At 35.8% G+C, this 17,956-nt stretch overlaps 1 protein-coding gene across 1 annotated transcript in view; it reads left to right on the top strand.

Annotated features, from left to right (window-relative positions):
* Positions 1-17,956, top strand: part of LOC139175001 (triadin-like) — a 94,347-nt gene that overhangs the window by 52,596 nt on the left and 23,795 nt on the right. Inside the window, exon 7 of the mRNA XM_070765832.1 lies at positions 11,224-11,289. Coding sequence (XP_070621933.1) covers positions 11,224-11,289 — 66 coding nt within the window. The remainder of the gene's footprint in view (positions 1-11,223; positions 11,290-17,956) is intronic.

Genomic DNA, 17,956 nt, shown 5'->3' with positions numbered 1-17,956 from the left:
AGATCTTTACAACTTCCTGGAAGTTCCCAGACTTGAACTATATATCTATGAAATACCCTTTGGTTATAGTCTGCACTGCCAAAAATTATGCTTTACATTCTCCAAGAAACACCTAAACTATCTAATTAGAATACTTTAGAATGAAAAAAAGTAACAACATTAAATCATGTTCAATGGGTGCACAGCTTCTGTCAGATCAAGATTATCACCCCTAAAGTCAACGAGTTAAAGGTCTGGAGACAGAATTTTGGGAGTTTCAATGGATAAAACAGTTTCCTTCTTAAAAACGGACCCTAAAAATAAAAGAGAGACCCCATGGAGCCTGTAGTTGATGGCTGGTTGCTTCCATGATGCCATTTTAACAGCCATGATATTTATATATAATTATCAAATTTGTAATTTTTTTATTGGCATAAAATAACCAACAAATAAACATTATACAAAAGTCAATTTATTGTTAATGGACCTGAACAATCAAAAAGACTCAGACTATTATAACATTTGGACTAAATGGTATAAAAGGATACAAAAAAGAAAGATAAAAAAAATCAGTAAGAGATGGGTGTGGGAAAGAGAAAAGACAACAAAGAATAATAGTGAATACAATGTACAAATTATACAATGTATTATTATGAATGTAAATATATGGATGTTTATCTATCTGAAAATATTAAGATGTAGAAACCAGGAAAATCAATAAAAATTATGGCAAAAAATTATGAAATGTAAATAAAAACAAAGGGACCAAAGGGATTACAAGGTTGTAAAAAAGAGTGTTAAGAGTTTTTTTACAAAAGGAAACACATCAGATAGTCCTTGACTTATGACCACAATTGAGCCCATAAAACATATGTTAACTGAGTTGTGCCCTGTTTTACAATATCTCTTGCCACGGCTGTTAAGTCAATCACTGCAGTGGATAAGTTAATAACCCGGGAATTTAGTGAATCTGGCTTCCCCATTGACTTTGCTTATCGGAAGATCTCAAAAGGTGATCTGATCATATGTCCTTGGCAGCAAAGGCCTGCCATCTTCGGTGCTACCAGTGTGCCATATGCGCCCGTCGTGGGTGTGCATGCACCAGTTGGTGTGAGATTTCGCTTCTGCACATGCGCAGCAAGCGAAATCTCATGTGAAGATGCTTGCATGAGCTAGATTTTGGTGATTTTTGCTCATATTTTTGCCAATAGTTTTGCTTCTGCACATGCACAGAAGCAAAAGATTGGTGAAAATCGCTGAAATTTCACTCATGTGAGCATCTTCATGCAAGATTTCACTTGCTGCGCATGCACAGAAGCAAAATCTCAAGCAAGGAAGCACATGTGCACATCAGGGGGGCACAGCTGTGCATGCATCCTGAAAATCACTGCTAGAACGTAGCACCTTACCGTTCTGGTTGCAGGCCATCAACTGGTCCTTGGGCTACGGCAACGGCCATAAATATGAATCAGTTGCCAAGCATCTGAATTTTGATTACATGATCATGGGGATACTGCAATGGTCGTAACTGTGAAAAATGGTCACAACAAGTCACTTTTATCAGTGGTGTTATAACTTTGAACAGCCACTAAACGAACTGGCTAATTCAAGGACTATTTGTACACATGATATAGCAGCTGGGAATGCAGTTCCAAATGGCAGCGGAAAAACTCATTTGCTAGGTCCCACCAGAACTTCTTAGCAAACAACACCTGCACGATGCCTCTCCTGGCAGATCAGATGGAACAGGTAGCTGTAATAAGAGAGAGGAGGTCCTAAGATAACCTGGCTCCATGCCATGTAGGACTTTCAAGGACAAAACCAGCACCTTGAATGATTATCTGGAAGCAAACTGGTAACCAGTGCAGCTTTCTAGCAGAGGTATAACGTGTCATGTGTCATGTGCACTGACCATGTGACTGCATTTTGCAGCAGGGCAGCCCCATGTAGAATGCATTACAGAAGGGATGTTAAACTGGGAGCCCATTGGGTGGATGTGTCACATGCAGGCCACACCAACTCCAACTCCGTTAAGGAGAGAAAACATAGTGATATGTCACATGACTGCAACATGATGCCTTGAGTTTAACACCCATGCATTACAGTACAGAGGTCCCTCGATTTTCGCGGGTTCGAACTTCGCGAAACGGCTATACCAGGGTTTTTCATAAATATTAATTAAAAAATACTTTGCAGATTTTTTTCCCTATACCACAGCTTTTCCCGCACGATGACGTCATACGTCATAAACATTCGTCCGCCTTTAATAAATATTTTTTAAAATAAACTTTAATAAATAAACATGGTGAGTAATAATCTAAATGGTTACTAAGGGAATGAGAAATTGCAGTTTAGGAGTTTAAAGTGTTAAGGGAAGGCTTGTGATACTGTTCATAGCCAAAAATAGTATATTTACTTCCGCATCTCTACTTCGCGGAAATTCAACTTTCACGGGCGGTCTCGGAACGCATCCCCTGCGAAAATCGAGGGAACACTGTAATTGATTTGGGAGGTGACTCAGGGTATGAGTGACTGTGAGCAAAACTCCATAGTCCAGGAATGGGCACAACTAACACATCACACAAAGATACACAAAGGTAGGAGAAATTCAATGAATGGAGAAATTGTGAGGATATAAATAAATATCTGATTTGACAGTCAGATGTAAAAAAAACAAAAAACCCCAGCAAATAGGAACAAACAAGGCTAAGCGTAATTAAAATGGAAATACTCTCCTTCTGCTACTCAACTACATGCCTTCCTTTAATTATGCGCCATGCTGTAATTATGTGTCTATAGGGAATTTTGAAAAATTCTAAGTATGGAGGGAGCAATATTCATTAAGACCACAGTACATGGGGAGGGGAAGTTTAATTCTAACAAAATTGCCCTCATGCTGTAATTAGCAACAGGGAAACAAGTTCTCACTAGTGTCACTGAGAGCCTTTTCTAGTTTTAATTTTAGTGCTTGGAGTAGCTTTTATCAGGATAATGACTGGAGAAGAAGGATTACATTCCTCCTCCCCCATTCAGATTAATTTTTTTTTAATTTCCTGAATTGCTTGTATGACACTGAATTAACTCAATCGCTGTTGCTCAGTCTCTTCTACATAGGAGATTGCTATGAAGATAAAATATGGGTGATAATATCCTGGCACCATGGAGAAAAGATAGGATATATATTGCTAATTGCACGTCAATAAAGAGGGATAACAAGAAAATGATTTGCTTTGCAATTTAATGCAATGTTATTGAATTCTGCTCCTTTGAACCATTATGTGAAATGTATTTTTATTTGGAATTCACGTTCCTGAATTGTGTTATGCTTTTCCCAAAGAAAAGTTACAGTACGTATAAGAATCTACATGCATATGCTATGTCTATTAAGTTTTCAGCTGAGCAGGCAATCTACCCTTAATAACCAAATGTTGATAATAAAAATAATACTAGATACCATAGTTTGCTTCATGAACAATTGTGTATAAAATTGCACATGTGACAATGAAAATTCACAAAAATCTTCAGAATTGTTTTGGTTTTAATTCCAAACCGAAGTCTAACTAGCATTAAGAATGAGGAAAGGAGAAATAGGAGGAAGAATTTTTTGCAGAATGTGGTTTGAAAAATCAATTCATGAATTGAAGGAATCCATGACTATACCCAATCAATTCTTAGAGGGTAAAAGCACTGCCTAGAAGGCAAAACAGCCCAGGTTCGTATTCTAGAAGGGTATGTCTAGCTGACGAGCCAAAAAGCTCAAAATAGATCTATATTAGCCTCCCTTATTTCTTTATCAGTTCTTTGCAAGTTTGGAATATATGTATATGTATATGTATTCCTTTGAAAATAAATGTATAATCCTACTCTAGTTAGACACAACAGTTAATATCCACTTAAACATACTAGTTTGGCCTGAATGCAGTATGTCTCTGTCAAGGCTATATTTTGCATGCTAAAAAACCCTGGTCACTATGTTGTAAAAGATTATAGAAAACAAGATTAGAAAAAGCATAGCTTGAGAACCTGAAGAGTCATAGCCACTTAAAATACTAAGTAGGTATGCTGTTTTTAAAACGTAACATTTCCTTCAAGTTAAGCTCATATTCATAGGCATGTTCATTATGCGTTGTGCTGGATGGATTTTTCAGCTTCCAAGCTCCAGGAAGTCCATCCTGCTTATCTTCTAAACCAGAAAAACCAGATCACAAGGTGCCTAACACAATATAAAGTCCTTCTATCCATTATGATCTCAAGATTAATGCTTACCCTTCTAAAACAAGTACTTTTGGAATGATATAAAATACCAGTAATATCCATAGAATTTGCCTCAAAGAAGTTTCTTGGGAGATCATGTTTGATGATTTTCCTTAAAAAACAAAAGTTAGGTAACACATACTAAATATTTTGATCAGCTGGGCAACAGATTTTAAAATTATGAACATCTTGTGTGTGCTTGTGTATATGTGTGTGTGTTTATGCAAGCTTCTATTAATATTAACCCTCTGCAAAAAATAACTAGTATTAGTAGTAAGAGTGGATCTGGCACAAATCCCAGCAGCCAATTAGGTCCCATAGAGTTGGCCTTCTCCATGTCCCGTTGACCAGACAGTATCGTCTGGTGGGGCCTAAGAGAAGAGCCTTCTCTGTGTTGGCCTCGGCCCTCTGGAATCAACTCCCTCCAGAGATTCACACTGCCCTCACCCTCCTCACCTTTCGCAAGAGTCTTAAGACTCACTTATGTCACCAAGCATGGGGCAGCTAGATCATGCCCTCCCCCGACTATTAAATGTGATTTATGGTTGTGACTAAGTTGATTGACTGTTTTTAACATAGTGGGATCTTAGCTTATAGTTTTAATTAATTAGATTTGTATACACATTGTTTTTGTATTGTACCCTGTGAGCCGCCCCGAGTCTTCAGAGAAGGGCGGAATACAGGTCTAATAAATAATAATAATAATAATAATAATAATAATAATAATAATAATAATAAACAGCCTATTATCTTTTTCTGGTCAATAGCTAATCTATTAGATTTTATAAGCATGTAAATGATTAATTGCTCTGGTGCTTATTATTGCTCACTACAGCCTCCCCACAGGATAAACTGACCTCATGGTATCCTGTAGTGTGCGAGATATCAGCAAGAATGTTTTCATTAAGCATTTTGATTACAAACTGTGTTGCAATTGGAATTGTATCTAATCCCCTGCTTCTGAAGATAGCTGTAATAATGGGATTTCATTATTCAAGGGAACTCTACTTTAAGCCAGCAGTGTTCACACAAAACCAAGATGGTGCCAGTGATTTTATTACATAAAGACGTCCACTTTATGCTGATAGCTGATAGAAGTATGTAATTCACAGCATTTATATGATCTCCCTAAGCACATATTGTCATTTGTTGCCCCTATTTCTCAAGGTTTGCTACAAACTAATAAGAAAGATATAGTTGAGTGAAAAGCTGGACTTGGAAGTTTTGCCAGACTATTGGATCATTAGTTGAATTTACACAACCCTTGAGGTTGTTAGCCATTTTGTTTTTACAATGAATGTTCTCTCACACAGAGATTTAATTAATATGTTCAAGAATTTTTTTTACAATGAGATAGTTATTTGCAATGGCACTGAGAATGCCCCATTTCCTAATAAAACAAACTAATTAATAAACAGTTACAGCTCTTTTCTTTTTCCTGCTGTTTTTCATGGTAACAAAAGCTGCCTTATAATATAACGTTATTTATATTTATTATACACACACTCATTCTCAACTCACTCTGGGGAAAGTATTTGCAAGCATGAATTAGTTCTATTATATTATAATTGCAAATAGTGGTAACACGGTGTTTTATTTGACTTCCACCCAGTCCTTAACTTTCTGTATCTATACCCTGGTTTTCTTCTTAACTCCTTAACTTCTTACTGTTGGAAAAGTGGTTTAGGTTATCCTTGAGCATTTCTTTTGTCTTCTTGTCTTTCTTGTTGTTATGCTTTGTCAGTTCATAATTCATTATACCTACCTATTCTTCTATCCAAATTAAGTTATGGCTCCTTGAGAATTTCACCACTTTCTTAAACTCTGTGCTCAGGACTAACTTCTTATCTTTCCTTCAAAAACCTCATTCCCTTCATTACCTTTTGTATTCACTGGCAGAATAAACTATCTATCAGAAGTGAAGTAAGGTTGTTTATAATCCCCTTTTTTCTAACCCTAGTTACCCTGTTTCCCCCAAAATAAGACATTCCCTGATGATAAGCTCAATAGGGCTTTTGAGTGCAGGGCAATAAGGCCAAGCACATATTTTAGGGTTCAAAAAATTTAAGACAGTGTTTTTAGCTTTGACCTGTGGTTGATTAAGCAAGTTCTAGAAACTCTAGAGTAATAATGCTGAAAATAAAAATCTCAACAAAATGTTTAGTATTACTGGTCAACATTTTGCCCAAATCGGTAAGCCCTTTTTACATAAAACAATCTCATTTGCGATTGTAATTTACAAAGTTAGAGTCCAGGGAAAAATGCTTGCCTTGTGTTTTAAGCATTCAAAGAAAATGAGACGAGAAGAATGTTATTGAAAATTACATAGTGATCAGGTGGTCGAAAATATGAATTATAAAAAGAATGTGAAATTGTTTCCTAGGAAAATATGTTGCTTCCTAAAAAAATGATTTAGCCTGTTTTTACAAAAATGTCTGGGATACTTTTGAATTTATTTGGTGCATTACGCTTTTCTCAATATATAATAATGAACCACATTTTTTTTTCCTGTTAAAACTTTAGAAACATACAACATATAAACACATTTGCAGACATAAACACAAGTTGCAAAGATAGGTTTCAGGCTGTGGGGTGTCTGTGGCATCATTACTCAAGTCCAATAGAAGTTGGATACCTTAGCCCAGTGTTTCCCAACCTTGGCAACTTGAAGATATTTGGACTTCAACTCCCAGAATTCCCTAGCCAGCACCCGCTGGCTGGGGAATTCTGGGAGTTGAAGTCCAAATATCTTCAAGTTGCCAAGGCTGGGAAACACTGCCTTAGCCAAAGACTCAAAACTGCCCATGTTAATATTGCTCAGTTCTATGGAACAGAATCCCTGAATCTCTGACATCCATCTCATTCTGGTAGAGACAGTTTGGTGTTGGCTATCCAGAGGATGGGCTTCAGGTTTTTTATTTTTACAATCTAGAACAGCCATTCCCAGCTTGGCAATCTTTTTGTGTTGCTTTTCTCCTAAACTGAAACAGGACAGCTTTGAAATTCTCTCATATGGAAGAGGAGACTTTAAACTAGTTGTGGATGTTTGAGTCCAGGTGGGGGTTGCTACTTACCGCCACTACCGGTGCAATGCGTGTGAAGCTTCAGGTCGTCATCGTGCATATGTGCACATCCCAGCGAGATTTTGCTCCTGCACATGCAAAGCAAAAAGTTGCTGAAATCTCTCTGGTGCGCATCTCCTCGTGAGATTTTGCTTCCTGCGCATGCACAGAAGCAAAATCTCGCTGGGATGTGTGCGCGTGCACACTGGAGACACAGAGCTGTGCGTGCAGCTCCATTTTCGCTACTGGTGAGCAGTGTTGCCCGTACCGTATAGGAATCCAATACTGGTTGAGTCCCCTCCTGTTGTGGTTATCTCTGACCCAGCTCCTGCCTCAAGGAATGTGGAGGTGGAGGTGGGGGAAACATCCACATATCACAGGCCTGTTTTGCTCCCGATAGAGTCAACTAGTGAAGTATACGAAGATGAAGGAAGTGTGGGTGTGATGGAAGAGGGGGGCTTGGCTGACAGCCCAGGAGGAGATCAATCTTCCTTATCTTCGTTGGATTCGTTGGATTCAGATGAGGAACGTATGACAGACCCACGCATGCGTAGAGCTATGCATAGGAGAGAACAACTTAAGACATATTACAGGAGATAAGAGAGACCACCTGTGGTTTGGTGGGGCTCCAGTAATTAGAGCTGCTGATAAAATAGCAACGTGCTGGCTTGGCCGTTGTGGAAGATTATCTGATCGTAGTTCGTCAAGACCGTGGATTGTTGTATTTAAGACTGTGTTTGGATTCCTAGATTCCTGGACTCTGGCTTATACGTCATTGTGAGTGTTTATCACTGTTTGGACAACAGTAGCTATGACCCAATTTCACAGTTACTGAGTTAGTAATTGGATTTATTACTGGACTTCGTTCTTGTATTGTATTTCAACTGTGCCTTGTTGCTACAAGAAGTCCCTTTGATGTTTAAAAGGGAGTTTTTTCTTCTCTTCTGTTGATAAAGAACATTTATTTGCCTTATATCGTGTGTGTGTGTGTCTGCTTGGACTAATTAACCTGTAATTAAGGGCGGTTGGCACACGCCGGCAGAACACATCCCAAGATTAAGGGCTCTTTGATTTAGTCATTCTTTCATGGATTTTGGGATTCTGTGCAGGGTGTGATTCCTCTTAGACGCAATATAGAGAGTGTACATCTCAACTTTCTTCCACAGTGCTCACTGAAGAAGTTCCTGTCAGCCTTCTTTTATACGGCAAGCTCTATGAGGAAAAAAAAAACCAAGGGAGTCACTGAAGCAAAACCACATAGCCACATCATTTAGCTCTTGAAAGGGAGCAGACCAGGCAGGCTTCACTAAGCAGCTTCAAGGGACTGCTTGGTTCAAAGCCTTGTCAAATTGAAGCATGTTGAAATTCCTTTCAGGATGAAAGTGTACCAGAATGAACTCATCCATGTTGAGCCAGAAATTGCATTATATATTTCATAACTTATATCTCCCTTAAAAACTGAGATTTTAAATTCCCACTTGAGAATGGGCAGGTGGGCTGAGTAGGTATTCAAAGTTATAATGTAGAAGAGGAAAACTATATTGTCATATGTTTGTCAGTGTAAATTGAAAATTTGTCAAGGTTTCTATGCCAGTGTATAATAAAATAACCTAATACGGTAGGCATAAATTTTTATGAATGCATTTGACTGTATTATCGCAAAACTTCAAAGCTTGGGCTGTCATAATACATCCAAAGCTTGGGGTGTATATTACTAATCATTTTTGTGAGTTCATGCCTGTTTTCAAGATGTATGGAAAGTAACAGTAGAAGAAATAAGTTAAACCAAAGTATTTTATTATATATATTTTATTAGAGTGAAGGTGGAAAATAGAGGGTTCTTGTTTAAAAGAGAAACTAGAAGATTCAGAGGAAATTTATTGCCAACATATCCTATATGTAATGGGAGTGGAAAAATTTATTTATTTATTTTATTTATTTATTAAATTTGTATGCCGCCCCTCTCCGCAGACTCGGGGCGGCTCACAACAGCAACAGAAAACAATATATAATACAAATTCAATAATTAGAAAGCTAAAAACCCATAATTTAAAAAAAAAAACATGCACACAACATACCATACAGTACATAAACAGTATAGGCCTGGGGAAGATATTTCAGTTCCCCCATGCCTGACTGCAGAGGTGGGTTTTAAGGAGTTTGCAGAAGGCAAGGAGGGCAAGAATATTTTAGCCAGAGTTATTCTACTAGAGTGGACAAAGGTTTTCCTAACCTTTGTCAATAAAATCATTAAACATGATGTTGCCCTTGATCCTGGAGAAACAATTCCCTTTAGCTTTGGTTATAACTCCAGTGATGTTGCCCATGCTAGACACCTTCTAGAATGTCTAATCTGGGGTCATTTGTGGAAAATGTAGACTGCAGTGTTCCAGTGTTCCTAAAAGGCTGCTCTAGGGAGTGGGAACATTGAAGAGATGTGATTGGCTGTTCCGTTTGACAGCTGCATATAAAAGAGAGCTGTCAACAACGTTATCTCAGGGAGCTATTTTTATTTTATTTTCTTTGTTTAATTTTGATTTTGATTTTGATAATTTTAATAATTTTAATAATTTTAATAATTTTAATAATTTTAATAATTTTAATAATTTTAATAATTTTAATAATTTTAATAATTTTAATAATTTTAATAATTTTAATAATTTTAATAATTTTAATAATTTTAATAATTTTAATAATTTTAATAATTTTAATAATTTTAATAATTTTAATAATTTTAATAATTTTAATAATTTTAATAATTTTAATAATTTTAATAATTTTAATAATTTTAATAATTTTAATAATTTTAATAATTTTAATAATTTTAATAATTTTAATAATTTTAATAATTTTAATAATTTTAATTTTAATTTTAATTTTAATTTTAATTTTAATTTTAATTTTAATTTTAATTTTAATTTTAATTTTAATTTTAATTTTAATTTTTTTAATTTTAATGTTTTTAATTTTAATTTTTTTAATTTTAATTTTTTTAATTTTAATTTTAATTTTAATTTTTTTATTATTAGAGTTGGAAGGTACCTTGTAGGCCATCTAGTCCAACCTCCTGCCCAAGCAGGAGACCCTACACATATTAGCACTGTTTAGCTGGTAATAAACATTATGTGTTAGCTTCTAACGTGCATCACCTCAGTTATTGTTCCCAGCCTGGCTCATTCTATAGAGAATAGAGGTCTTTCGCCTGTGTATTCTACTCAAAATGTGGAGAGTAGTATTTCTACTTTTTCCCTTACTTCACAAAATGATAACCACTTTCACTGAAAAATATGTCATCTGCTTATGCTACTCTGCAGCTGCTCTCATGCTGACATTTCTACAAAGGCTTGGTAATACGCTACCCAAAGTAAAGCAGCTATTAAAGAGTTTATGTCTCCACAACCTGGTAGATGTTCATGAATTAGAAAAGCCCTTTCTATTAGAAGCAGAAGGAAAAGGGCTTTCAGGCCAACAATTGAGAGCTATCAATGTATGATGCTTGATTGTACAGATGTTTTTTTTAACCCGAATACAAAGTGATCAACAAATAATTTAGCATTTTTAATTTCTATGATTTCACGCTCACTCGTCTAAAACTTCAAATCAAGGGGTTTTATTTGTTCTGCCCTCTTTTGTTTCTAGAAAGTACTTAGCAATATACACAAGCAATTCCGAAGAAACTCCATTCTGCTGAGGGACTAATTTCTAGGAAGTACTTAGCAATAGTTCTAAGAATATTTCTTAGCAATATTTCCTAGAAATATCTTATTTCTCGGAAGTACTTAGCAATATACACAAGCAATTCAGAAGAAACTCCATTCTGCTGAGGGACTTTTTTTTTTAAGTAGTCTCCAAATGTGCTTCATTATATATTAGTATTATTTTGCATAGTATTATATTTAATAGCCTTTCATGCCTCTCTTGTGTTCAGGATCGTTGCCCCCCCAATTTTTGGAACAGACCTCGACAATCACAGCTCTTCTCCCAGCTGCTGAAGGTAGGTTCAGTTAACTTTTATTATTTTAAAGTTCAGATATTTTACAGAGTATCCTGAACAAAATAGATACTATTATTCAAGCTGATATCAATATCCTATCCTGGGTCACGGCTGGGGATGGAGATAAAGGAAAGCTTAACTATATTATCCAGAGTCCAAATTCAAAATATTGGTGAGGATCAAAACAATACAAAGTTGCTAAATCAGTCCAGAAAGCAAAACTAGAACACTCCAAATCCATGCTGAGATTCCAGGAAACGCAAGACAACAATCAGCAGATTGTGAGTAGGTAGAGACAGATGAAGGATCTCCTGCTTGGGCAGAGGATTGGACTAGATGACCTGCAAGGTCCCTTCCAATTATGTTAATCTGTTAAAGAGAGAATGAAAATCAGCTTCCAAGCTACAAAAAATGTGAATATCAGGGAGGTTAGTCAGGATTCAAATGTAAAGGAATCCACTCACCAGGCTTCACAAGCAAGCTATTTCTTCCAATACTAAACTTCTTTCAGAAAAAGAATGTACTAAAAATTATAGTTACATGGTCCTTACTCAGTTGGCTTCAGGTCTGATATGCATTCAGATCTACAGATATTCAGCAAGTCTTAAATATACTTTTATTTTCAAGACCACCTCTTGTATATTTGCACACTGATACATCTTTATCTTCTCACATTTGATTTGACATATCAGCCATTTTCATGGACTGTGATGGTAAATATGGGTCACAGTCTTGGTCAACATATTCTGGGTTAGTGGAGATTGATTATGGCCAGAGACAATCTGGGTCATGTGATCCAGAGAGTTTAATGAGATCACCTGACTCATCTTCCTTATCTAAGACGTCTCTCTCAAAGAAAGTCATAACAACAGGTTTAAGCTATGAAACTAAAATTGAATCAGTTTTGCACACTCAGTTTTGCTCCAGGATTATTTCTAAATTTGATGAAATGTAAAGATTCAGGTTTTAGTCCACTAATATAATTTACAGGGCCTCCCACTTTTAGAATGGACTGAGAATAAATGTTTGTCTTTTCCTGCTTCCTTGTTCCTTCCATTGTCATATGTATAGCAGACTGCTCTTTGAAATTTCAGCAAGATAAGAATATAAAAATAATTTTGTAAAACTAGGCAAGAAATTGTCAAGTTCTTCATAATACAACATCCTTTGACAATGTCTCCACTTTGTTTCTGTAAGAAACAAGTACATAATTAAAAATGGAAAATATGCTCCTAGAAAAACTACTACAACCCAGGCCAGTGTAGAGTAGTGGTGATATTTGTTCTGGTGACTGTGTTTTTCTTGTTTTTCTTGGCAAGATTTTTCAGATATTGTTTGCCATTGACTTCTCCCAAAAACTGAGAGACAATGGCTGGCCCAACTGTCATCCAGGTCCAAAGCCATCCAAGTTGGCTTGATGTTGAGTAAATAATGTTCTTCCAGTTTCTAGTCTTATGTCTTAATCACTGAAGCAAACTGGCTACAATTTCATATGCCCAGCTGTAGTACAGTTGTTTAATTCTTGCTCAATTTCTAGATTTTTCCTAAACATGCTTTCTCTTAAAGACTGAAATGTCTCATTCTTTCAATAATATCTAGAAACAAATACCACATTAATTAATTAGTTTCCCTTGAAAAAGTTCCAAGCAAAGCTATTTTTGGTCCCCTGATCAAGAAGCCACGCACATGAGATCTAACATAATATCATTGAATAGGGTAAGAATAGAACCATCATGTAGAAGCAGGATAAGAAGGTAGTAAGATGCAAATTTAATGAGACTTTAGCACTTGAAAATGATAGTTTCTTCCCCAAAATGAGATGATGGTTTGACTTCTATTTCCCGTAAAATATTTTCATATAAATATAGAAGGTAGAATTCACAATTTAGTCCCCAAATGCCGGCTGTTAGGCAGGACATATTGCTTCTGCATTTGATGGAAGTTTCCCTTCATCTTATAACAAAACAAAAACAAAAGAAAAAGCAAAAATAACTGAATGCTGTTGTGCCAACTTATTTGTCATAATGGTAAATATTCATTGTGTTCACTTGTAATTAGTGTTTTAGGCTTTAAATGTTCTGATTTAGTTCCTCATTTGCAGAATTATGAGTTACATATTGCTTTTGCTGATTCCCCCGCCCCCAAAGGTATTTTAACCATTATGGGGTTGGCTGTGTATATATTTCATACAGTGGTGCTATATGTAATCATATTCATAAATTGACGCCTGAAGCTGCAGAAATTGAGAAGACATACACAGCTGGATCCACATACACAGCTGGATCCTTAGAAAAGTCTATGGATCCAATTTTTCTTCAATAATCCCAATATCAGGGGTTAAGTTCATTCAAGAAAAGAAAGAAAGTAAATTAATAAAAAACATATTTTTTGCAAAGTCCTGGGCAAAATGGTCAGGCAAATCTAAATTTTAGAAAGATGTAGGAGAAATCTGGATGTGTTTCTGGACATTATTTCTGAAGTATTAAAACCTAAATTGCTTCCAGTTGTCCTGTCTGATCTGGCAAGAAAGGGCATACTATTTACTAGGGAATGTTGGTTAGCTAGACCCAGAAGCCATGGGTTATAGCCCATCTCTTGGTTGTGTGGATGATTATGTTAGATTATGCCTGCCTGTTATGTGAGTTTTTAAAAAATGTTTCTTATATTGTGTGTTTTATATATTTATTGTAAGCATATAAAGGTGAGGTAGGAGACTGTATAAATCAAATAAATAAATACTATTCATTCTGTAAACTGAAGATAAGTTTAGTGTCATAGGCAACACTTTGCATATGAAAAGCTCGGTGCAAAGATTAACTAGATAAAGATTAAAAAGAAGGATAATTGTTTTTCCGCTGTGAGAGTAATAAAACAGTGTGCTGAACTGACATACAAAATTATAGGTTAGGTCTAGTCCACTGCATCCACATTAGAATCTAGATATAGAACTACATCTCTGATGTTATGCTCTTACTCCTAATGTTAACACAGTGCTATGTTTTCCACTTAGACCTATTTACACAGTTTTACACAACTCATTTCTGTAAAGCTATTAGAAGCCGCCTGCAAGCAGGTGACAATTCAGAACAGGGATCCAAGAGTCAGTGTGATTTTTAATATAGAAACAAACAAAAAATCAATATGAAAATCAAATTTTGAAGCAATTCTATACCAAGCATGAGTCCAGAACAGGGGGGAAAAAATCTTTACCCTCTTTGATGATTGATGTTGAAAAGTACAAATGTTCCAAGAAGGCTGCACAATATGATTCAGAACTGAAAAAAACATAGAATGGTTTCTACATAAAACTAATTTCAGAGTCCTGTAATTTAGGATTTATATTATCAGGAAAAAAATAATTCATTAAGAAAATATTTGCCCAGTTTAAGTGCTGATTAATCTTTTTGCATGATTATCTGTGTATTTCTAGTCTTTACCAAATTAACCATGTCCCTAGTATGAGGAACATCACTTTTGGTTCCATTTCTCTGAAATTGCTATTTTTTATTACTTTGTTTATACTGCATTTTCATATGATGCTGGCTCCAAATCAGTCTATTCCAGTATTTTCTTTGCTACTTCCATGTTTTCACACACACACACACACACACACACACAGAGAGAGAGAGAGAGAGAGAAGAGAGAGAGAGAGAGAGAGAGAGAGAGAGAGAGAGCGCACTTATGGCAATTTTCTTCCAATATTTCATAAAATATGATGGCATGTCTATTGTGGCTTGTAAGAATGATTCTACATTTAATTAATTTAGGCTGTCTCTGATTCCTTTTCAGAGTAGCTTGGGGATAACTGATGAATTGCCCATTTACTCATCAATTTCTATTTCTCTCCGGGAGCACGTTATTTACAGTTTTTCCTCCTATTATAATGGTATTTTATTATTTTAAAAAATATGGAATCGTAATGAAAAACCAAGATGCTTAGCAACTCCTTTAGAATGGAATGCAGTTGTATACTAATCTCTTCACACATTGTTTATTTATTTGATTTCTATGCCGCCCCCCTCTGAAAACTGGTATATGGTATAACTTGGGCCTAGATATATGGGCAGCATATTTATTTACACTTTTGAGTACAGTAAAACTTAATTACTCAGAAACCTGGCCTGGGAACTTTATCAAAGTGAAAATGAATCAGATTTCAGTTTAGTTGTGGAACTGTGGAAAGTCAGGTAGATGACATAGATTTCTCTGAGGAGCCGGGGTGGCGCAGCAGGTAGAGTGCTGTACTGCAGGCCACTGAAGCTGACTAGATCTGAAGGTCAGCGGTTCAAATCTAATCACCGACTCAAGGTTGACTCAGCCTTCCATCCTTCCAAGGTGGGTAAAATGAGAACCCAGATTGTGGGGGCAATATGCTGGCTCTGTTAAAAAGTGCTATTGCTAACATGTTGTAAGCCGCCCTGAGTCTAAGGAGAAGGGCGGCATAAAAATCGAATAAATAAAAATAAATAAATAAATCTGTAGAAGGACAATGTCTATCAATATAAAAATAAAATGTATCTAAAACAAATCTCCCTTTTGAGATATGGGCAGCATAGAAACAGAAAATATAAATAATTAAATCTTCTGGGGATTTTGTTTTGTAGGGGGTATGATTTAATTTAATTCAATGAAGTTTACCTATAAATCATGTTGCTGATTTGGTCACCAACAAGTTCACAATTAAAATAAAATGCCTAGTATACAAATAAAAGCAGTGGGCTATAGCTGCTGTATCATTGGCATTTTTATTTCATTTTGCATTTGGAATTCACTGCCAATTAACTTTGGAGGGCAAAACTTCCATATTATACTTTTAAATCTGAAGGCAGTCTGTTTTCTGCTACCTACAACCTTCCTTAATGGGTTACCATACTTTAAATGCCTTTAAGTATTCCGACCTGTGAAAGAAGATTTTAAACTCCTCCTCTAAAGAGCAAAGTTGAATCCTCACAGAAGATCCACAATAAATTCACATCATTTTGAGTGCAAGAATATTTAGTGTGTCTTAGCTATCTATTATTCCATCTCAACAGCAAATAAATAACATGCTGAAAAATAAACAGCAGAGTAGAAGATGTCAGACACTTAGGGAAGCTAGGCTGTCTCCCATAATGACCTAGCTGCATCATTATGCCTTAGCTTTCTTATTCCCAAGGGTTTGGCTATATCCAATCCAAATAACAGACAAGGTGTTTAAAAACATTACACTAATTTATACTTTAGTGATGTACCTATTTCTGGCTTAGCATTCTTGAGACAAGTCAAACAGATGGGATCCAGATTTTTTTTAAATAGAAAAGCTTCTCTCAAAATCTCAGATTGATTTTATTTACATTTCCTTGACCTTTATAAACTGCCTGATTATATCAGGAGGGCACAGCTATGCAATGCTGAGGAGAAGAATAGAACCTAAACGAAACGCTCATTAAAAAAAGAATGTTTGAAGAAACCTTGTCAGATAAGATGAGCTCAGAAGCACAGCGGGCTTCAGAGAAGTTCTAATATACCAGGAATATCATTTCTATTCTCATCTGATTTCAATGAATATTAATACACTGAATACTTGGAAACTGAGAATAGCCAATATATTAACTGTTCCATAAAATTAAATGAAATAGCCATGCTAGTTAGGAATTCTGAAGGCACCAGTCACAATATTCCTAGACGCCACAAGGCGAGGACGGCTGAAAGAGAATATGCCCTTAAATAGTATAAATAGAACTGATCTAGTCAAAATGAAATCTAGCATTAATTTTAAAATTATTTCATACTGAATTATATCTCAGTAATGCAGTGTTAGTAGGGACTGGTATAGATATGAAATAGAGATCTAATTCAAGCTTAATCTGTTTTATATTGCCAATTAACTTTGGTGGGGCAACCTTCCATATTATACTTTTAAATCTGAAGGCAATATTTTAAGGGAAGTCAAGCTACTGTCATATGTCTTCAGAAAAATGTGTTTCCATAACCATTCTTCTACAGTTTTGATCAGAAGCACCAAATGCAGCTGCTTATTCTTTTTTGCTTCTATATGTTCCTCTTCACCGCAGTCTTTTGAGCCCCTATTCTTACCACCTCCTTTTGCTGATGATGGATGGGCAGCAAGCTGTTTCTGAATCAGCACTAATGTCACTTACTTACTCCCTGTATCATCTTGGAACTTAAAGTGTGAAAATACAGAGCCTGGTAACGTGTATCTTCGAAGAGTCTCAGTTGTGTAGCACTATGCCTTCTAACTCAAGTGCTTTGCTATATTTAGAGATTCTCGTCACAGGCAGATCAACAGGCAGTTGCTGCACTCTAATCTACTTTGAAGGACACTTGGCACAAATCCAGGGCTGCTCCTCCTTGCTTTCTTCCATCTCTTAAAAACACTTGACATCGCAGGTGGAAGGCATCAGGTGTTGTAGAAGTCATTGAAGACCATTTTAGAGCAATGTGCCTGACCTTTTGAGGCTTACATTAAAACCCTTCTTATTTTTCTCATCACATCTATCAATCTTTCTTTCCACTGACTTTGCAAAGTTATTTTTTTTAACTTTACGAAGAGATCATTTTGATTTAGGAATTTTCTAGGACCTTGCTCCATTAATGTGAGATTAGGGAAAGTAAAGCATATTTTGAAAAAAAGTAACATTCAAGTTAAACCTTGGTAATAGTTGTA

Source organism: Erythrolamprus reginae, chromosome 1 (genome assembly GCF_031021105.1).
Source record: "Erythrolamprus reginae isolate rEryReg1 chromosome 1, rEryReg1.hap1, whole genome shotgun sequence".
Lineage (NCBI taxonomy): Eukaryota > Metazoa > Chordata > Lepidosauria > Squamata > Dipsadidae > Erythrolamprus > Erythrolamprus reginae.
Note: the sequence above shows the minus strand (reverse complement) of the source record. Positions and strands in the feature narration are given on the sequence as shown.